The 23,213-nt window shown below is 40.6% G+C and overlaps 1 protein-coding gene across 1 annotated transcript in view; it reads right to left on the bottom strand.

Moving 5' to 3' along the window:
* Positions 1-21,598, bottom strand: part of SLC13A5 (solute carrier family 13 member 5) — a 65,766-nt gene extending 44,168 nt beyond the window's left edge. The window contains exons 1-2 of the mRNA XM_075854255.1: positions 21,410-21,598; positions 10,787-11,159 (exon numbers count right to left, since the gene is read on the bottom strand). Coding sequence (XP_075710370.1) covers positions 10,787-10,891 — 105 coding nt within the window. The 5' untranslated portion in view covers positions 10,892-11,159; positions 21,410-21,598. The remainder of the gene's footprint in view (positions 1-10,786; positions 11,160-21,409) is intronic.
* Positions 21,599-23,213: the final 1,615 nt, after the last annotated feature.

Consider the following 23,213-nt stretch of genomic DNA (forward strand, 5'->3'; position numbering starts at 1 on the left):
CCGTAATTCATAGTTGGGAATCATGCGCATCAGCCACAACACAGAGCAGTAGAATGGGGTTTAGGGGGCCCCGTCCTACAGATAGGTGCAAGTCCCAGAGGACCCGCATCTATCTGACATTTATGATATATCCTGTTCGAATATGTCATAAATTTCTCTGATGGGAAGACCTCTTTAATCTCCTCCCAGCAAAGAGAACTGCATATTTGGACTATTGGGGTACATAAAGAATACATTTCCGCATACAACATTCTAGAGAAAATATTTGCAGGCTTCGCATATGACCACAATAAAATGGCAGTGGAGAAAGATCTCAAGTAATTAATTATAAAAATCTTCTTAATAAGTAGATGTGAAAGAGCATGCAAATTTTTGGAGGCATGTGGAAGAATGCCATGTCCAATATGCTTAGGCCTCATTTTTCCCCCATTGTTTTTAACAGGGGAAAAAACCTGCTGAAGTCACAATCCATGGCAATATAAATAAATCCCACTGTATTTAAAGTCAGGGGATGTTGCGGCTGTATATAAATATTCCCTGCAGAGATAAGAATGATGAGGAAATGAAATGCAAGATACACTCCTCAACATTGAAATTGCAACATCAAGAAGGAAACGTTTTGGAATTGTAGAAATCACAGGATCAATAGACATGTTAATGACATGCAAATGCTAAAAAATGGAAATAAAATCTGTTATTCAGTATCGAGTATAAGCGCCACTCACAGAAATACACGCACTTACACGCCTCATGCTATCAATGAAGTTATCAATGTTTGTCTGAGGAATGTTATGCCACGCTGAATGCACTTGGGCACGCAAATCATCAAGATTGGCTGCTGGCAACTCCCTTTGCAATTGCTGACCAACCCAGATGTGCTCAATGGGAGACAAGTCCGGAGATGGTGCAGGCCATGGTAGCATGTTTAGGCCACGCAACGCTGCTCACAGTAACACGAGCAACATGCGGCCTGGCGTTGTCCTGTTGAAAAAGTGTTTCTGGGATACTTTGGAGAAATGGCCGTACCACTGGTTCCACGACCAAATCAATGTAAACCGAGCTGTTAGTGTACCTTAAAAATGAAGACTAGAGGTGTCTGGCTACCATACACTATGCCACCCCACACCATAATCCCTGGAGTAGGACCGGTGTGACATTCCTTTTTAAAGGCCTCTTCGTGGCGTTGCCCACATGGTCTCCAGCTCAATCTCCGGCAATCATTGCGTCCGAGAAAAAAACGGGACTCATCGCTGAAGGGGATAGACCTTCATTCCAACTTCCATTGCCATCTGATAGCCTCTGAGAGTGGTGGCGTGTGGTCAATGGACTCATCGCTGAAGGGGATAGACCTTCATTCCAACTTCCATTGCCGTCTGATAGCCTCTGAGAGTGGTGGCGTGTGGTCAATGGAGCACCTGTAGCCAGATGTCCGGCTCATAGCCAAATGTCATGCAAACGCCTTCTGATGGTTTGTGTTGACACTAGTTGCCGCTCTAGGCTTGGGATGTGATGTACAATTTCATTCACAGTACAGAATGGATCACTATGTGTCATTCTTCCAATCAGACGATCCATCCTTGCAGAGGTTAACCTCCGCGCACCTCTTGCTGTCATTCCCGTTCGTTGTTCTCCCAACCTCCGGGACCCACAAAGTTGAGCAGTGCTGACATCTCATCCTCGGCGCATAGCGATCTGCCAGTGTGATAAACCAAGATCTCTCAGTTCAAGGATTCTGTCCTTCTCAGTTTGCAAAAAGCGTTGCTAACTGGCACGTCGACGAACAGGAGGCATCGCAGAATCATCCCACACCACATGAGGTTTCATGTGGCTAAAAAACTTTGCTTTCAATCTGGCTTTGATGCCTCCTACATGCCACAGATTGGAGCTAGGTGCTTGAAAACGTAATCATTTGCAGATCTTACCTACACCTGACACTTCCTCAATTTGCATAACCTTATGGCTTACCTTTCTTGGTGTTGCAATTTCAATGTTGAGGAGTGCATATTAAAGTGTTGCATAACTTTTCCTTACACAAATAATAATCTATTTACATAGATCAGAAAACTCATTTAACATGTAGTTTTCTGCCTTTTACAGTAAGTGTAAAGGATCTGCCAGGCACAACTTCTGTGTATACGCCCATAGGTAATCAGTCTGCACCTGAGTCTATGTCTCTGAGACTGACTCCATCTTCCACCACTCAGGATGGCAGGCTTAGGAGTGGAAGAGGCTATCGCAGCCTGGCCAGACGGAGCTAGCTCCCGCCCTCTGTCTATTTATACCTGCCTTTCCTGTTCCTCCTTTGCTTGTGATTATTCTCGTGTGGTTTCCTTGCCCAGCTACAGCTTCTACTATTTGATCCTGCTCCATACTGACCCTGGCTTACTGACTACTCTCCTGCTCTGCGTTTGGTACCTCATTCACTCCTGGTTTGACTCGGCTCGTTCACCACTCTTGTTGCTCACGGTGTTGCCGTGGGCAACTGCCCCATTTCCCTTAGCTTTGTGTACCCTTGTCTGTTTGTCTCGTGCCCTTACTGAGCGTAGGGACCGCCGCCCAGTTGTACCCCGTCGCCTAGGGCGGGTTGTTGCAAGTAGGCAGGGACAGAGTGGCGGGTAGATTAGGGCTCACTTGTCCATTTCCCTACCCCCATCATTACAGTAAGGTCCAGAATTAATTGGGCAGTAACAAGTTCTGAAATTTTAGCTGTTTACCAAAACATATTGAATATACAGTTATATAATCAATATGGGCTTAAAGTGCAAACTCTCAGCTTTAATTTGAGGGCATTCACACCCTAATGGGCTGCATTGGCTATTCCCTTGTTAATCCTTCATCAATTAAGCAGGTAAAAGGTCTGGAGTTGATTCCAGGTGTGGAATTTGCATTTGGAAGCTTTTGCTGTGAACCCACAACATCAGGTCAAAGGAGCTCTCAATACAAGTGAAACAGACCATCGTTAGGCTGAAAAAAATTAAGAAATCCATCAGAGAGATATACAAATGTTAGGAGTGGCCAAATCAACAGTTTGGTACATTCTTGATAAAAAAAGAGAGCGCACTGGTGATCTCGTGAACTCCAAAAGGCTTGGACGTCCACGGAAGACAACAGTGGTGGATGATCACAGAATCCTTTCCATGGTGAAGAAAAACCCCTTTTCAACATCTACCCAAGTGAAAAGACTTCTACCATAAAGAGAAGACTTCATGAGCGAAAATACAGAGAGTTCACCACAAAGTGCAAACCATTAATCAGCCTCAAAAATAGAAAGGCCAGATTAGACTTTGACAAACAACATGTAAAGAAGCCACCCAGTTCTGGAACAGCATCTTTGGACAGATGAAACTAAGATTAACTTTTACCAGAATGATGGGAGGAAGAAAGTATGGAGAAGGCTTGGAACGGCTCATGATCCAAAGCACGCCACATCCTCTGTAAAACATGATGGAGGCAGTGTGATGGCATGGGCATGATTGGCTGCCAAAGGCAATGGGTCACTAGTGTTTGTTGATGATGTAACTGAAGACAGAAGCAGCCGGATGAATTCTAAAGTGTTCAGGGATATACTTTCTGCTCAGATTCAACCAAATGTAGCAAGGTTGATTGGACGTCGCTTCACAGTACAGTTGGGCAATGACTCAAAACTTACTGCGAAAGCAACCCAGGAGTTTTTTAAGGCAAAGAAGTGGAATATTCTGTATTCAATCACCAGATCTCAACCCGATCGAGCTGCATTTCACTTGCTTAAGACAAAACTTAAATAGGCTCTGTCAACAGATTATAAGTGCCCTGTCTCCTACATAATGTGATCGGTGCTGTAATGTAGATAACAACAGTGTTTTTTATTTTGAAAAACAATCATTTTTTAGCAAGTTATGAGCAATTTTAGATTTATGCTAATATGTGAAGATACCATTACAGCTTCTAAATGCCAAATAAATATTATGTCAAAAATATTGATTGCTTGGACCAAACCCTTAAAATGGCAAAAATAATTTTCCATGGGTGTACCCATGGCATTTTCATAGCTTTTTTATAGTCCGTGGGAGGGTCAATCACTTCTCTGCTTGTTGATAAGGGCTTTTGCACGTGGCCACACGGCTACTGTGCACAACCAGACAGGCTCCATCGGGTGCCATATGTACAGAAATTTTATACCTCTATACAAACAGCTTTCGATGGAATATTGTACAGAATCCAACAGAAAAAAAACGTTGTATGAAATTGGAGGCATCCAGAGGTAGTAAATCTACACCCCCATGGGTGCCTCATTACGATCTATGCAACACAGAGCCATAATACTTCCGTGTACATAAGTCCTACCCTATGAGCTGTAATGTAAGCATGAACAGGATCTCACGTTTCTTACTCTTAGACTACAAGGATTGAAAAGGAAAAATATGTATTATTTCTCTGATGGATAAATGAAGAGCTAAAGAACAGCCTGTATTATTCCAATTTATCTCCACCTAAGAATTTTATGATTGGACATACTCTATATATTTACATATGGCCCTTTTCTGTCTGTGGTAATAGACTTTTTTTAATTGACTCTTTTTTAGAGTATGGTGGTATGTTTTAGTAACAGTATGGTGGGGTTATTTAATAATAGTGTGGTGGTATTATTTAGGCACAAATAGAGGGAAATTTCCACTTTTGGGACCAATTAGACTTGTATGTCATATTCAATGTATATAAACTGTTAAAAAAAATTAAGGGAACACTTAAATCACACAACTGATTTTAATGAATGAAAGATTCTAATTAAAAATCTTTACTGGTATAAATTGTGTAATTTGTTGAGAACAAAATGACGTATTAATGGTCAATGAAAACCAAAATCATCAACCAATTAAGGGCTGAATTTTAAATCACCCCCGAAATACACGTGATAACCAACAGTAAGGGTCTACGGTTGGCTATCACGTGGGAGTTTGTGTGACACCCCAATGATATGCCTCCCCAGACCATCACTGACTCACTGCCAAACCGGTCATGCTTGTAGCATAACATTCAGAGGCATCTTCAGACTCTTTCACATCTGTCACATGCTCTCATATGTGTAGAGAATGGGGTGCCAGTGGCGGACCTGCCAATCCTGGTGTTCTCTGGCGAATGCCAATCCAGCTGCATCGTGCTGGGTTGTGAGTACAGGTCTTACTACAAGACGTTGCGCCCTCTGGCCACCCTCATGGAGTCTGTTTCTAACAGTTTGGTCAGAAACATGCACACTTGTAGCCCCCTGGAGGTCATATTGTAGGGCTCTGGTAGTGATCCTCCTGTTCCTCCTTGCAAGGAGCAGATTCCGGTCATGCTGATGGGTTGATGCCTTTGTTCAGCTCTGTCCGACCCTTCTCGTGTAATGGCCCGTTTTCTGGTATCTGCTCCATGCTCTTGAGACTGTGCTGAGACACACAGCAAACCTTCTTGCGACGGCACTAGTGGATCTGCCATACTGGAGGAGTTGGACTACCTGTTCAACCTGAATTTGCTGCAGGTACCACCTCATGCTATCAGTAGTGACAAGGACACTAGAAAAATCCAGAACTGGAGAAGAATCAGTCAGGAAGGATAAAGAGGGAGGTATTGTCTGTGGCCATTACCTACAAAACCATACCCTTTTTGGGGTTTGTCCTGCTGATGCCTCCTGCACCTGTTGTCACTTTCATTTGGACTAAAGCAGGTGAAATTTATTCGCAATCACTTATGTTTCCTAACTGGACTGATTGATATCCCTGAAGTTTCATTGACTTGGGGTTATACTGTGATGCTTTAGTGTTCCCTTAATTTTTTGGAGCAGTGTATAATAGAAGTCGGTCATGTGAAAACTGCTTTAGGAGAAGTATTCCAACCTATTCTTGCTTAATTTCAACCTTTGCTTCTCATAATTAATACTTTGTGATGAAAGTAAATATTTCATATGAAATGAAACACTATAAAAACACAATTTTATCTATACCAAGCAGAGATTTATAGCTTTGAGTATCTCTTAATTGTAATTCACTATGTAACTTACAATTCGTTTTCAGGTTATTAGTTTACGTTAGGCTGTGTTCACATCACCGTTGTCCTTCCGTTGAGGGGTTCCGTCGCAGGTTTCTGTCGGGTTAACCTCTCAGCGGAAAGCAAACGGAAACCTCAGCTTCCGTTTCCCACACCATTGAACTCAATGGTAACGGAAACTTAGCTAATGGTTTCCGTTTGTCACCTCTTAGACAGGGTTCCGTCGTTTTGACAGAATCAATAGCACAGTCGACTGCGCTATTGGTTCTGTCAAGAACAACGGAACCCTGTCACTACGGTGACAAACGGAAATCGTTAGCTAGGTTTCCGTCACCATTGATATCAATGGTGAGGGAAACGGAAGCTTAGGTTTCCGTTTACCTTTCCATAGAGGGGTTAACCCGACAGAAACCTCCAACGGAACCCCTCAACGGAAGGACAACGGTGATGTGAAGGCCTTTAGTAAGCTTTGGTGGCATGAACTTTGGTTTGATTGTACTGATATTATTGTATAATAGATTAGGATCTCTTCTTCTTTCCTGTTTAATGTGATATTTTGGCCACATATGACCTATAGTGATGACTACTGGGGAAAAGTAGAAGGGACCATCACATAACACACTGCCAATAAAAAACAAATGGTCTTTTCCCGCATATGGTCCCCAATGCTGGCCATCAACATTAAATTAATAGGCTTAGAAGAATGCACACAATATTTCAGTAGAGAGGGAAGGTTCAGAGACTACCATACATCTCTTGTGCCACTTGCCACCAGGGAAAACAATATGAATATGTAGGTATAAATTCAACCTCACCAATCCTGCCCCTCTTGGACTTCCTCCAAAACATTATACAAACATGTCTGTCTTTTTCCAAATCATATGAAGCGCTTATTTTTAAAAAGGGGTGTAATTAAAAAAGATTATGCCAGAAACATATTGTTGTAAGAGAGGGAGGCGGATGGGAGTGGACTGAAACTGATGGTGTGGTCTGTTGTTTTTGCCTCAATGTAGTATATTACATTGGTGCTTGGTATTATGTTTCTATGTTTGCTCACTTTAATTGAATCCTGATCACAGTATAAAGGCCTAATGCTCATGGCAGAGCCTTGCTCAAGAGGCTGCACGGTAGCACACGGGGTACTCTGCCGCTCAATACTGTGTATGTTTATATGGGGCTACGTATACAGCCTCATGGTGCTCCGTGCAACGTCCAGTGTCATATGTCAGACATATTCTTCCTAGAAGAGATGCTTCTAGGAGATTATAGCTCTGTGATACAATATACGATGGAACATGCCACAAAATGTCGGTTTCCATATGAAAAAAACTCTGTATGTCGAAAGCAAAGGTCTATGGGGGTACAGTAGGGCCTAATAGAAGTCTATTGGTGCCCTACTACAACTCTGTAAGACCCAGAGGTAATACAGCCATGTGTATAAGGCCTCAAGCTGGATTCACACTATCTTATAGGTCACGTTTTCGAATATTTCGTTTTTTTCTGATGTTTTTTGGTTGCTAAAATGCACAAATAACCGTTATGGTATATTTATTTGATATTCTATAAATGTCTCATTGAGTCTGACAGCTGTGACTACTAATTCTAAGATGGGGAGCACGCACACTCAACTGCTATCTCTCATAGACATCAATGGAGTGGTTGTACATGGCCACCCCCATTCTTGGGATCGTTGGATTTTCACTGGGTGTACTCCCACTGATCAGACAGTAATGTTCTAACAACACTAAAATTGTAACTGCTGGCACAGTCCTTGTAGTACTATTTGCCAGGCCCATCTTTGCATGTATGCATGCGTAATATATAGTACATGAATGTTGGCATGTTTCAGCCCAGCTCACTGGGGGTGTTTCTCAAGCCTTTCTATTTTTAATATAGAGCTATAAAGTATTTCTATCTATCTATCTTTATATATATATATATATACATATATATATATATATATATATATATATATATATATATATATATATATATATATATATAAAAAATATATATATATATATATATATATATATATATATATGTATATATATATATATTTATTTTTATATATATATATATGTATATATATATATTTATTGTTATATATATATATATTTTTTTTTTATTTATATATATATATATATATATATATATATATATACACACACACATAGAGAGATAAAAGGAATGACAAGATGTCCTGTAGATGCCATTGTTCTCTTAAGCCATTACTTGTTTATCATGTGAAAATGAAACACCTCAGGCAGTGGGTTTGGGTTTGTAAGGACATTTATTACGTAATATTTGGGGTATAGAGGCGCTAGTAGGGACATGATATTTCTTACTAATACAGATATAGGGCCAAAAATAAAGAGAATGTTATTACTTACTAATCATTATTAACAACATTTGAAAGGAATATTCATTGAAATGGACTATTGGAAGCTGATACAACAGCACAGAGAAATTGCACCATCTGCCCCCCTCCCCCATCAAACAAGAAGAATATGTTAATACAGATGCTCCTACTATAAACATGGAGGGATTTCATTGATAAGCTTTAATTCTAAATAAACTAAATCAATTACAAAACGTCTTATATTTTCACATATTAACACACCTTTTATTATTGTTATAAAGTGGAATTTTCATTTAAATGGATTTTCACCATAAATTCGGTTGGCTTCAGGTATATCTTAGCCAAAAATGAACTGCATGCAAGTGTAGGACACTGGTAAACATAATAAAGGAAGGCGATATGACAGTGTATATGGAGGGACATCATCAACTGGTTTAGATAAATAATACGTATATTTGTGCTGAAATTTCAGACTTATTTATCTCTCGCAACTTTTGTAAACAGGCCGACATATTTATCATAAAGCATGCAAGAAATTATAGCTAATAGCAGCCATAGATTTCAATTCCTGCCGGACAGTCCAAGGTGTGCCATATTTATTAAGAGCCGATTTAGTTTAAGAATTTAAAAAATTCAGTGTTTCTAATTTATTAACTGTAGTTTTCTATAATATTAAACTGACAAATCATAAGTCCTGTTCTAAATATATACGTATATATACATATACTTTTGTGTGTTTTGCATGTCTATATAAAAAATGGCAAAAATGTTAATACTATAATACTAATAGTACACTTCTGATTTAAAGGGTTGTCTAGGTACGGATAACTGATGAGCTATCCACAGGACACCTGGACCCTGCACTCATCAGCTGCTCCGACTGCCTCCGGGCATCGGATGTCCATGCCGGAAGTAGACGATCCGGTCACGGAATAGTGACCGAGCTGCAGTACTGCAGTTCTGCTCCTAATCAAGTGAATAGACGCAGAGTTGCTGTTCTGCAGCACGGCTGCTATGCAGTGGACAGAGCCAACTGCTTCCGGCTCCGAATACTGCACACTCTGCAAAACATCCGGCGCCCGGAGGCAACCGGAGCTGCTGAAGGGTGCATGGTCCGGCTGTTGGACCTCCACCGATCGTATATTGGTGACTGATCCCATGCATATGTCATCAGTTGTCCATGCCTGGACAATCCCGTTAACATTGACTTCCAAGTTTGTGGATGACAACACACATATAATGATCTAAAAAGGAAATTACTTTTCAAACAGCCATAGCATAGCAGCAACATTTCAACCCATACCAGTAACAGAGTCCGGGACATGCTCTGTTCCATTCCTTTAACATGTTAACATTTTCCTTGGTCACTAGTAATAGAATTTAAAGGGAACCTGTCACCAGCATTTCACCTATTAAACCAGCGATACCTGGTGGTAGTGGGTGAAAAATCATTTCTATATAACCTAGAATTGTCTTCTGTCGGCTCTATAGCTTTAGTATTCAGTTTTTTAGTGTTCCCGTGCCGTATGCTAATGATCAGAAAAGAGTAAAATCTTCATTTGAAAAGAGTTAAATCTTCGTTCCTCAAGTCTTTCCGAGTTGACCCCGCCTCCTTACTTGTGATTGACAGCTCCTCGCCTTCCCCAGCACACAAAATCCCGCACTTGTGCATTGATGTCCTCTTCTTGTGTGTGCGCACAAAGGGGCACCGGATTATTGCCATAAAGGGCGCAAAATGTTTGCAGACCGTTATTTACAGTCGGAGGGGGAGTTCAGGAGAGGGGATAACGGCAATGAACTTTTTATAGCAGCGGCCAGTGAGGGATAAGTAAAGTTCAATAGGTGAAATCCTGGTGACGGGTTCCCTTTAACATAACCTGTCAAGAATTTGCCATATAAATCAAAGCAAACATTCAACTGTAAGGATTCTACAATATTCAGAATGAGAAAGATGATGTTACAGCTGAAGAACTAAAGTTTCTTGCCTTTCCAAAAAACATCCTGTGTAAAACTTATTTTCGATACAAAGATAGATAGATAGATAGATAGATAGATAGATAGATAGATAGATAGATAGATAGATAGATAGATAGATAGATAGATAGATAGATAGATAGATAGTTATGAGATAGATAGATAGATAGATAGATAGATAGATAGATAGATAGATAGATAGATAGATAGATAGATAGATAGATAGATAGATAGATAGATAGATAGATATGAGATAGATAGATAGATAGATAGATAGATAGATAGATAGATAGATAGATAGATAGATAGTTATGAGATAGATAGATAGATAGATAGATAGATAGATAGATAGATAGATAGATAGATAGATAGATAGATAGACAGGTAGTGAAGTAGTGACTAAAAGGTTCATTATTATAATACGCCTCTAAATTCATATTTACTCACCTTTGTACGGATAATAAGTGGTAGTGGTAACAACAACAGGGGTGTTGCAAACAGAATTAAAGACCGCTTGCAGCTCAGAAGATGCTTCATACATGGTGCCATCATATGAAGGAGCAGATATAGTGGATAAAGGAGTTATGAATCCAAGTTCTCTCTTGGACTCCAGAGGTGTATTGTCCTTGAAGTGCTGTGAAGATGTGACTACCTTAGGATTCCTCACATTGATATAGTGCGGAGGTAGACAGTGGGAGGTTATCAAGGTGTGTTTTGAAAGCTCTTCTGTAAAGCTGCATTTCCAAGGCAAGGTCACCGTCCAACCTCAGTATACAAAATGATGGGGGAGAGTCCTCCAGTCAAGCAGCCTGTATCACCACTGCAAAAAATAAATGAAATGATTAGGTCGCAAGAGCTTCATTGGCTGTATACATATAAAATGTGGACACATGCCCTGTGTTTAGGTCAGCATGCTGAGAAATGGCATAAGACAACTGTTGGGACATTCTAAGCCGCCCCAAGCCAGCACAGATCATATGTGCATAATGATGTGGCTTTGAAGCTTCACTCCTACTCTTCGACCGTGTCACAGAAACTGAGTATAGATTATGCTGGGAGCTCTCCAAGGACATCATTGCGTCAGTATAAATATTGCAATTCTTTGGTTGTGCTCTCCATCACCATCTGCTGGACAATATTGGAATTGAACAAGGGTGAAAATAAACATATGTTAGTAGGAAAATCATTATTGGAGTTCTGTAACTAATGGATACTTCTGAAATATGCCAATATAATCATTTTATTTATTTTATAGGTCTGTTTTTAATTATAGGAGGCATACAGTAAGATCGAATTCTGCAAGCTAACCCTGCTGTTAGTTGGCTGCAGACAAGTACGGCTTGTACCATATGGAAGGGACACATTCAATATTAGAACATTCACATATTGACGATACGTTCCTTCACTGTTCCATAGAATACAATAGGAAAATCAATTTACCTATTATTGTCTTAAACTCACCCAAAGTGAATCTCAAACCTAGTGAATTGATTTGACAATTAAATGTTTCCTCAGGAATGGCCAACAAGTTTATGCCTTAGGGGACCACCAGAACCTAGAAAAATAGAACTGATATTTTTATACTGTTTCCTCTAAAAATAAGTGGTAGCAGAAAGGTTAATCTCCTCAGCTCTATAGAATGAATGTGGGAATTGAAATTTTGAAGTATGGTATTTATTGTCTCAAAGATCAGATGCTTAACAATTATCATGTTGCAGCGGCCCGATGGTGATGGGGTAGTTCGAGGCAGTATAGGGATACGGTGGTGATGGGGTAGTGCGAGGCGGTATAGGGACACGGTGGCTGGTCCTTCAAGCACTCCCTGCTGAGCTATTACACGGAAATGGAGGGGGTCTGTACTGTATGGTGAATGTTGATGGTAGAAGTGGTAGTTTTCCCCCTGGGGCACACCCTGTTGTACAGCCTCCCGGTCTGATGGTATTTGGGGTGCCCTTGTTGTAATTTACGGTCCTTTACTTCAGGTTTGGCAGGGTATAGATGCAATGGCTGCAGGCTGGCAGGTGAGGAGACAAGGCAGAGGATTCCTTCTGAACTTCCTCTTTTTATTCTCTCATGAGCTGGATTTGCTCTCTGTGGTAATTACACAGCTGGATTACTTGTGTGTGTTTCTCCAGGTTTGATCCAAGATCTCTGAACTGGATTTTCTCCTCAGAGCTGCAGAGTTTCTTCCTACTCAGGAACTACTACCCACTCCAACCGCTACTTGGCTCTCTCAGAACTAACTCATTCAAAACCACAAGGGATCGGCCTTGACTTCTCCCCTCAGTCCAGCCTTAACCCGTTAGTGACCGGCCCATCGTGTTTCTACGTCGGTCACTAACGGGCCTTATTCCGATGCCATAGACTTTTTACGTCGCGGCATCGGAATAAGTTTACAGAGCAGGGAGCTGTCAAATCTCCCTGCTCTCAGCTGCTAGAGGCAGCTGAGGGCTGGGAGCGTCCCTGCTCTGCCGTGTGAGATCGATATTAGTATCGATCTCACCCGTTTAACCCCTCAGATGCGGTGCTCAATAGCGAGCACCACATCTGAGTGGTTTTGGAGAGAGGGAGGGAGCTCCCTCTCTCCCCCACCGACACCCGGCGATACGATCGCCGAGTGTCTGTGTCTCCAACGGCAGCCGGGGGTCTAATAAAGGCCCCCAGGTCTGCCTGGAGTGAATGCCTGCTAGATCATGCCGCAGGCATGACCTAGCAGATGCCTGTCCGTGTTAAACGGACAGGCAGTAATACACTGAAATACAAAAGTATTGCAGTGTATTATAAATGCGATCGCAGAATCGCATATTATAGTCCCCTAGTGGGACTAGTAAAAAAGTGAAAAAAAAGTTTAATAAAGTTAATAAAAAAAAAAAAGTGAAAATAATGAAAAACCCAGCTTTTCCCCTCACAAAATGCTTTACTATTAAAAAAACAAAATAAAGTTAAAAAGTAACACATTTGGTATCGCCGCGTCCGTAACGACCCCGACTATAAATGTATTACATTATTTAACCCGCACGGTGAACGCCGTAAAAAATGTAATAAAAAACTATGGAAAAATTGCTGTTTTCTGTGAATACTGACTTTAAAAAAATGTGATAAAAAGTGATCAAAAAGTCGCATCTACTCCAAAATGGTACCAATAAAAACTACAAGTCTTCCCGCAAAAAAAAAGCCCTCATACAACCGCATCGGCGAAAAAATAAAAACGTTACGGCTCTTCAAATATGGAGACACAAAAACAAATAATTTTGAAAAAAAAGCGTTTTTACTGTGTAAAAGTAGTAAAACATACAAAAACTATACAAATTTGGTATCGTTGCAATCGTAACAATCCGCTGAATAAAGTTATTGTGTTATTTATATCACACGGTAAACGGCGTAGATTTAAGACGCGAAAAAGTGTGGCGAAATGTCAGGTTTTTTTCTATTTCCCCCCAAATAAAAGTTAATAAAAGTTAATCAATAAATAATATGTCCCCCAAAATGGTGCTATTAAAAAATACAACTTGTCCCGCAAAAAACAAGACCTTATACAGCTATGTCGACGCAAAAATAAAAAAGTTATAGCTCTTGGAATGCGACGATGGAAAAACTTAAAAAATGGCTTGGTCATTAAGGTCCAAAATAGGCTGGTCATTAAGGGGTTAAAGGAACAGTTTTAAACACATATTTTTCCATACAATGTCAGAAATCACAGTACATTGCTGCAATGTATCTGGGACACTGCAATGTCCAACCCCGGATTTTGGCAGGAACGGCCGACCACCTAATGTGCATGGCGGTGTCACGTCTCTTCCTCGACAGCAGATGAATTTCAACATCCCCAATCCTTTTGTTTGTTAGTAGATAAGCCGCTGCCAGTCGATCCAAGCGTTCATGTGTATGGGGGAATGGAGAGGAATAGCTGCCGGCCAAATGATCACTCGGCTGACAACGATCTTAACCCCTTCCCAACATTTGATGTATCCATACGCCAAAGTCGGGTAGGGGAAGTATGGAGCGGGCTTTAACTCGTTAAATGCTACGGTCAATAGCGACCGCAGCATTTAAATCGTTAGAAAGAGGGGGGCGACCCCTCTAACTGCCCCCTGCGACACAATCGTGGGGGGGGGGGCGATGGTTGCTATGGCTGCCTGGGGGCCTAATGAAGCACCCCAGGTCCGCCATCTTTGTACACCTATTAAGCCCTGCCTCTGGGCCTGTCAGAATCAAGATATACTGCAATACATTAGTATTGCAGTATATCATGCAAGCGATCTAACGATCGCTGGTTGAAGTCCCCAAGGGGGACTAATAAAAATGTACAAATGAGTTAAATAAGTTTTTTTTTAATGTAAAAAAAAATATATTAAAAGTTCAAAAAACCCCCCTTTTCCCATTTTCCCCCTAGAGTATAGTAAAAAAATAAATAAATAAACATAATTGGTATCGCATTAGTACCCGCAAAACGCCAGTGTCAACGTCTACAGTGAAGAGGCGACTCCGGGATGCTGGCCTTCAGGGCAGAGTGTCAAAGAAAAAGCCATATCTGAGACTGGAAAACATTAATATGGGCAAAAGCACACAGACATTGGACAGAGGAAGATTGGAAAAAAGTGTTATGGACAGACGAATCGAAGTTTGAGGTGTTTGGATCACTCAGAAGAACATTTGTGAGACGCAGAACAGCTGAAAAGATGTTGGAAGAGTGCCTGACGCCATCTGTCAAGCATAATGGAGGTAATGTGATGGTCTGGGGTTGCTTTGGTGCTGGTAAAGTGGGAGATTTGTACAAGGTAAAAGGGATTTTGAATAAGGAAGGCTATCACTCCATTTTGCAACGCCATGCCATACCCTGTGGACAGCGCTTGATCAGAGCCAATTTCATCCTACAACAGGACAATGCCCCAAAGCACACCTCCAAATTATGCAAGCACTATTTAGGGAAGAAGCAGGCAGCTGGTATTCTATCTGTAATGGAGTGGCCAGCGCAGTCACCAGATCTCAACCCCATAGAGCTGTTGTGGGAGCAGCTTGACCGTATGGTACGCAAGAAGTGCCCATCAAGCCAATCCAACTTGTGGGAGGGGCTTCTGGAAGCATGGGGTGAAATTTCTCCCGATTACCTCAGCAAATTAACAGCTAGAATGCCAAAGGTCTGCAATGCTGTAATTACTGCAAATGGAGCATTCTTTGACGAAAGCAAAGCTTGAAGGAGAAAATTATTATTTCAAATAAAAATCATTATTTCTAACCTTGCCAATGTCTTGACTATATTTTCTAGTCATTTTGCAACTCATTTGATAAATATAAGTGTGAGTTTTCATGGAAAACACAAAATTGTCTGGGTGACCCCAAACTTTTGAACGGTAGTGTACACCAAAATGGTATTATTAAAAACTACAGCTTATCCCACAAAAAATAAGCCCTCATACCAATCGACGCAAAAATAAAAAACGTATGGATCTCGGAATTTGGCGACACAAAATAAATTTTCTTTTCTACACGTTTTTACTTGTAAAAGTAGTAAAATATAGAAAAAACAATATATATTTGGTATCGCCGTAATCATATTGACCCACAGAATAAAGTTTCTATGTTGTTTTAATTGCACAGTGAATTACGTAAAAACGGCGCGCAAAAAACCATGGAGGAATTGCTGTTTTTTTCATTTTCTACCACGCAAATAATTTTTTCCCCGTTTCCTAGTACATGATATGGCAAAATAAATGGTACTACAGAAAACTACAACTCGTCCCCCAAAAAGCAAGCCCTCATAGGACTATATCGATGGAAAGTGTATGGCCAGATTTAGAGCTAGAACAATGTACCTCGTAAATCTTCTCGAGTAACAATATATTGTTCAGGTGATTGCAAGAGTCCAGTTAGTACATTTAGATTTTTATATTATCTACTGAGTAAATAAAAGCTTGTGGTCAGTGTATTCATTCATATTACACTATGAGACTTTTATCCGCACCAGCAACATTCAGATTTCAAGTTTAAAACCTAAAACATGAGACACATTTTGGTCAAACAATCGAACTGCCCCAATTCAGAATGTGTAACACCCCCACCCCCACGTGCCATTTATAATATTGGTGTCTTCTTATGTGGTAGTGGGGTATTTGGGCACCCCCAATCATCAGTCCCGGGTGCTACTGCTACTTCTCGACCCCCTATAGCTATATCCCTGATAACAGGAAAGTAAAGCCCAGCTTATTGAACGAGAGCACAGTGATCATTATTACCATTTTGTATTGGAGAGACCCAGTTTATTATCCTACTAACTGGTATTATCCTACAAGGCGTAGAGACCTGACGTGTAATCCTTTTATATTCTGTGTTCTAAGTTCTTGCTGAAAAAAAGCAACTGACATAATAACAGCTACTGCACAAACCATTGGATTTAGGTGATCATAAATGTAAGGATTATTCATCTAACACAAGGGCAAACAACAATCCACCGTGCTTAGAGTCCAGTCATATAAATAAATAAATGTATTGTAACTATAGGATAGATAACTATATGCCTTCCACCATATTTAGCAATTATGACCAGTACAGATTTGTATCCACTGTAAATGCTTGTACTGAATAACAACAAGCAGAGATCTTGAAAACTGAGGAATTAATACAGCAAGTACATTGGAAATATGCATAACTTTTACTTAATAAAAAAAATAACAGAAATTTGCTGAAACCGGACAACCCCTTTGAGGACACCTCTGCAAAAGCCTCATAGATTGACTTTAGGATTCGATTGCACTTCTATTTGAAGATCATTGTTCCTGTCAATGTTAAATTCTGATGAAATACAATTGGGAAGGGGGTGTAGTATCAAAACTAGTGCAAAAAAAAAAAATGGAGCAGTTGCCCGTCGTCATAGTTCTTGAAAGTTGGAACTGGATTGGTTGTTATAGACAAATGCTCTACTATTCCTTTGAACACGTTTTGATGAATCTTCCCTATTGTCTTTACTTCTAATAGATTTCTCTAGCTGTTCTTTTATTTGTATTGTGTTTTTGATTATTAGTATGATTAGAGACAGTGTGAATAAAACCTTACTAAGGCTTCGTTCACATCTGCGTTGGGGTCCCGTTCTGACGTTCCGTCGGAGGTTTCTGTCAGAACGGGAGCCTAAGCAGACACAAACTAACACCGACGTTTCCGTCACCATTGAAATCACCTTTGATTTCAATGGATCCGGTGCCCATGTTTCCAGTTTGTGTCTGTTGTGCACCGAACCCGTCATTTTGCCAAAAGCAATAGAGAAGCAATAGCGTACTCGACTAAGCTATTGCTTCCGGCAAAACGACAGGTCCGGTGCACAACAGACACAAACTGGAAACATGGGCACCGGATCCATTGAAATCAAAGGTGATGGAAACGGAAACCTCTGATTTCCATCAGTGTCAGTTTGTGTCTGCTCAGGGTCCTGTTCTGTCGGAAACCTAAGACGGTACGTCAGAACGGGACCCCAACGCAGATGTGAATGAAGCCTTAGGTGTTAACTTTTCAGGAAATAACGCTTATTTTTTGTGCAATGAAAAATCATAATTATACATTTTTTTACTTTTTGTATCTGTTCCTCATGGTTTTCAAGATCTCTGCTTGCAGTTATTTAATAGGAACTTTCATTGCCTACTTCAAGGGGATAAACATGGTCATATGATGCTCATACTTCCTTAAACATTTATTTAATATTTCCAGGCCAGTGAGCTTAACATCTAGTAGTACAAATAATGGGGAAAAAAAGCAGATAACATACCACACAGCATATGTATTTTTTATTACAATAGGAGTCAATGGTGGACATATACAATTGTACAGGCATATAGTTGCATATGTGTGGGTACACGTTCGCTGGCACACTTCAAAGGAGCCTTTGTTTTAACGGAATGAGATTCATCTGAATAGGAGATATATTGGAGCTTGCTTTGTGGGGATTCTATGTCAATTGCTTAAAATTACTTTATATGAATGACATATTGCCACTGTAAGTGATGGAAATATTCTTTAATACAAAATAAACAAAAAGAACTTATGAACATTGATGATACAAGGAAATAGAAGCTAAACTCGTTCTTCAGCTCCAGCTGCCAATTCTAACACTGGCATCTACCTATATTAAATCCACACTACAATAGCACTATACACAGTACAATAATAGGATAAATAACTAGGAGTGGTTGGTAAATCTTCTTTATATCATAGCATATAATTCACAACTGTTGTGTTGTTTTTCTTGCACTTGTACTAAATACTGAGAAACTCAATATCAAGCATTCCCCATAAAGAATCCACAATCTTAGCTGCCTCTTCATTAGGATCCTCTACCTGATAGCGGGTACAATTCTCCTTTTCCCCTTTAGGACAGTTTGAATTCTTCAAGACGTGACTTTAAAGGGATTTTCTAGCCGATAAAAATGTATTGCCTATCCTCAGGATAGGCCATCAATAGCTGATGGGTCAGGGTCCAACTCCCGGGACCCCCGCCAATCAGCTGTTTTGAAGGGGCCGCATCGCTCGTACGAGCGCTGCTTCCCCTTAATTTCTTCTTGCTCACTGTGAATGTTCGACACGCATTTAGTGGCGATTCACAGGTATTGCAGCCTTTTCTCCCATTGAAGTGAATCAGCTATTGATGGCCTATGCTGAGGATAGACCATCAATTTTTATCTGCTTGAAAACCAAGCCGTGGATGTGTTTCCCTGGAATAGGATCACACGCAAACACTACAGCAGCACACAAGTCTGGCTGATTTGATGATTTTGGGTTAAACCTCCCGCAAACTGTTTAATTTCATCCTTTAAATGTTCAACTGGATTGGGACTATGCTGACAAATGCTGTAAAATACAGTTACAGTCCTAGCCCTGAAAGTATGAGGGAAAATGTGTGCATCATGACAATACACAGTAAGGGAATGTTCACACGCAGAGTTTTCATGTGTATTTCAGGACGTAAATGCCTTGAAATACACCTGAAAAAATGGTAGCTGAATGACTACAAACATCTGCCCATTGAATTCAATGGGAAAAACTGCCTTATGTTCAGAAGGGGCGTTTTTTTACGCCGCTGTTTTAAAGAACGTCATGTAAAAAAACACCACGTAAAATAAAAGAGCATGTCACTATTTGAGCCGTTTTGGTGTTGTTCTTCATTGTGTCAATGGGAAAACAGCTCCAAAAACATCTAGAAATCATGCCTGAAAAAACATTTTCAGCTTAAAAAACGGCTGAAAATCGGAGGCTGTTTTCTCTGAAAATAGCTCCATCATTTTCAGCCGTTTTTGACTTTGCATGTGAACATATTTCCATTTTTCAGGTCATAGGAATAGTAAAATGAAAATAACGGTAGTTCCAGATCCGTCACATGACGGACACCAACGGTGCCCGAAGGACCCCATTGACTCTAATGGGATTAGTTAGGTTTCAGTTAAGGTGTCCATCATTTTACCCAAGAAACTAGTGCTGCAATCTGAACTATTTCACGTGATTTTTACAGAATCTGTGACAAGGGCTCCTGCCACATGAATCAAAATTGACCTGGAGATAAAGCGCCCTAGTTGGTCATAACAACCAATCACAGTATAGATTTTATTCTTACATTTGCACTGAAAATGAAAGGTGAACTGCAGTTAGGAAACATAGTTACCATAAAGGGGTGTTATGGTACCTGCTGGTATATGAAGACCTGGAAGCCATTTGAAAACAGTGGCTCAGAGTAAAGTGCCTCACTGTTGGCAACCCTCAATAGAGGTAGACAAGAGCTAGAGACGGCTGGTACTCTGTAAGATTGGCATGCCATAGCTACAAAATTATGGAAACCACCTTGCAAAAAATTCCACACTGCACTAGTTTGTACTCTGGAAGTAGAATTCTTGTAGCAGGACACAACTTTTGAACTGTCAGAGTATGATGGGCTCCCTGGAGTTAGCAGTCTTGGACTGCCACATTGTAGATTCAAGACCATGGAGACAACTGAGCAAAGTTTGTCAGACAGCAACGACTCATCACCTCAGGTCAAGTCAGATTTCCAGCAAAGGAAGGCGAAACATCTACATCATGGGTCAGTAACTGGCAATAAAAGGTCAGAGTCAAGGTCGTAAAGGTCAGAGCAGGTCAGCAATGGAATGTCAATGGCTGTAAGAACAAAGCACTGCCTGTCTACAATTATGTGTTTGAAGCATAACCATCCACAACCTGGCCGTAATGCTGTGTTATTAGTTAGAAGGTCGTAATACTGTATTTGTCATTACAATAAGTGGCAGATTAATTCTTTATCGGGTTTTTTTATGTCTCAAAGCACAGAGTTGAAGCATGCAAGTCTATCATGGCTCATATCACCACAATCATTCATTGCATCTATCAGTTTCAAGACATTGTGTCCACTATTGAAATATGTTGACAGCTACAGGTTACATTCTAGTATTGACATATTAATGGAAAACACAAAAACTTGCCTAGAATGGCACAATGGCTTTTTGCATAATAGAATTGCCCCTAATGTATTTGCAATGCTCTTAACACAATAATTATGTACAATGAGCATCAAATAATCCTGCAAAATGTAACTTTTCTTATATTTAGCAAAATACTAATGTTTTATGTCGGTTTGCATTAGTACATATACTGTATAAGAGCCTCCTTATTTTAAACCAAATCCATGGTAATGCTTAACATGCACAGATGTAGTAGAGCTGAATTTGTCACTCTATTTCAGATGACGTAGTAGGTTTATCTGCAGCTCTGTTTAAAGCCACAGATAAGATTTTACAATGAGCTGTGCCAAATGACAAACTCATCCTGATACAATGAACAAACTGAGCTCTTCTATGCCCGTATGTATGAAAGGAATAGTAGCTTTACAAATTATCAAGAGTGCTGATTTAACCCAGCTACTAGCTCTGCTACATTTGTAAATGTTTTAAGAAAACAGCATGAATGCAAGAACACTGATGGGAACTACATCCAAAAGCTCAAATATAACATATCCTATACAAGATCTACATGGACTTTCTGGATTATAGTAGATCATCTATGAAAAACCTTCAAAAAAAGATGATCATCTAGTTCATAACTCACCTTTATGAAATGTAGTGTAGAGATCTGGTTGATGCCTCAGAGGGTTGGACTAGGTGCCTTTCGCTCACATTGCCTTTTGTCCTTCTTGTGTACTTGGACAGACTCTTAATGCCTTCCCCCGGCACATTTCTGAGAAAGGCCCCTGACGTTTGGTTGCTTTGTTGAGTTCCTCTTCATTCCCTTGGACATGAAAGCTGTTATTATGAACTGATTTCAATGGTGTCAAGGAAATCTAACAGGGTGGAATGTGATTCACAATATCTTTACTTGTAAAGCAACACAAACCTCACATAGAGTTAAGGAGTGTGAGCGCAGCAATGCTTTGTGGAGCAGTACATCTCTACGTGCGTTGGCACTCAAGTGAGGGAAAGAACGCCCTGTGTAGAGCTGGACTGTCTCCATATCCACAACAACATTTCTACTTTCCTATTACTACGTGGTCAATTGACCACAAATTATTTATAATGTTAAGTAAGTGTTACGCTATGTAAAAAACTGAGCCTATAGCTATTATTATACCTTCAGTGGGGATGCAATGGTTGAATGTCATAATTAAGGGGTACCTCCAGTTGTTGTCTACCGCAAACAGTTTAAATCTGACGTAGGGAGGTGCAACTAGCAGATTAGATGGTACAATACCTGAGGCCTTTCCTGCATAAGAGCTTTGAAGGAGAAGCTTTGAGCTCATACAGTTACCTTGGCCTAATCTGCCGGCTGCGTAAGGGGAGATAAGAGGGTGAGGCAGTGCGGCGAGACCGCGGGGGAGGAAGGAGCCCCTGTTGTAAGCTCAGGAGGTAGCTAGACCACAATTCTTTTTCCCACAAATGATCACCTTGACTGAGGTATGTCAGAGACTGAACCCTCCTTATATCAGTTGTTGAGTAGAAGGAGCCACCCTGTCTCAAGAGCATGTGTGTGTGGGAGAGGAGGGAGACCACCTGAGTGAGTGTGCTGGTAAAGGGGCTAGAGAAATGTGTCATTTTCCTTCTCATTGAATTTGGGGTGAATGTTTACTTAACAAGTGGAATTATGAAGTGTTACTTAAACTGTTACAAGTTGATTCATTTTTACTTGCCAAAGAAAGAAGTTCTGCCGGTGCTTACATGCTTAGATGGTACTTCCTCATTAGTTACATATGGACTCTTCCTTGGACTAAACGGGGACAGCACTCCATTACTTAGGAGCAAATTTGGTGAAGTGGTAATCTTACATTCCCCACCCAGTATAGTTGGGGCCGTGAAGTATAGTGGTGTAGCGGCCATGGGGACCCACAAAGACTCCAATCCTCCTTCTCAAAGTGACTGGTGCTGCCGCACCATAAGCCATGATTTATGGGTATAGGCTGTGTGGTAGAGGGTGGCCCTTCCGTGATCCACAGCAGCACGCGTTGGTGTAGGCTGCGTAGCTTACCGTGAGTTTTTCCCACCCGACACAATTGGACCCCAACATTGGAGGAACGGCAACTCAAGATCGCTGTTAAATACATTGTGGATTTAGTTAACAGTTAATCATTATCTCTTGTGTCCAAGAAATCCTTTTACACTGTGATCACAGTGCAGCATCGGCACTGGCACTAATTCAGGCAGGCGGTCTGTGTCTCTCTCTGCAGCGTGAGAGCATACCCTAATCTGCAAGCTGAAGGGATGGGAGGGCACCCCATGCCAGCTGCTGTGTGACGAATGCCTCTTTACAATTGCATCTGCGACTTAGGACAAGTGGGCACATTTATCTCCATCCACAAAAAGTGCCCAACTGGTTAATAAATGAATGTATGTAAAGATATGTTATTGAAATAATGATAGGG

The sequence above is a fragment of the Rhinoderma darwinii genome, chromosome 2 (genome assembly GCF_050947455.1).
Source record: "Rhinoderma darwinii isolate aRhiDar2 chromosome 2, aRhiDar2.hap1, whole genome shotgun sequence".
NCBI classification, from domain to species: domain Eukaryota; kingdom Metazoa; phylum Chordata; class Amphibia; order Anura; family Rhinodermatidae; genus Rhinoderma; species Rhinoderma darwinii.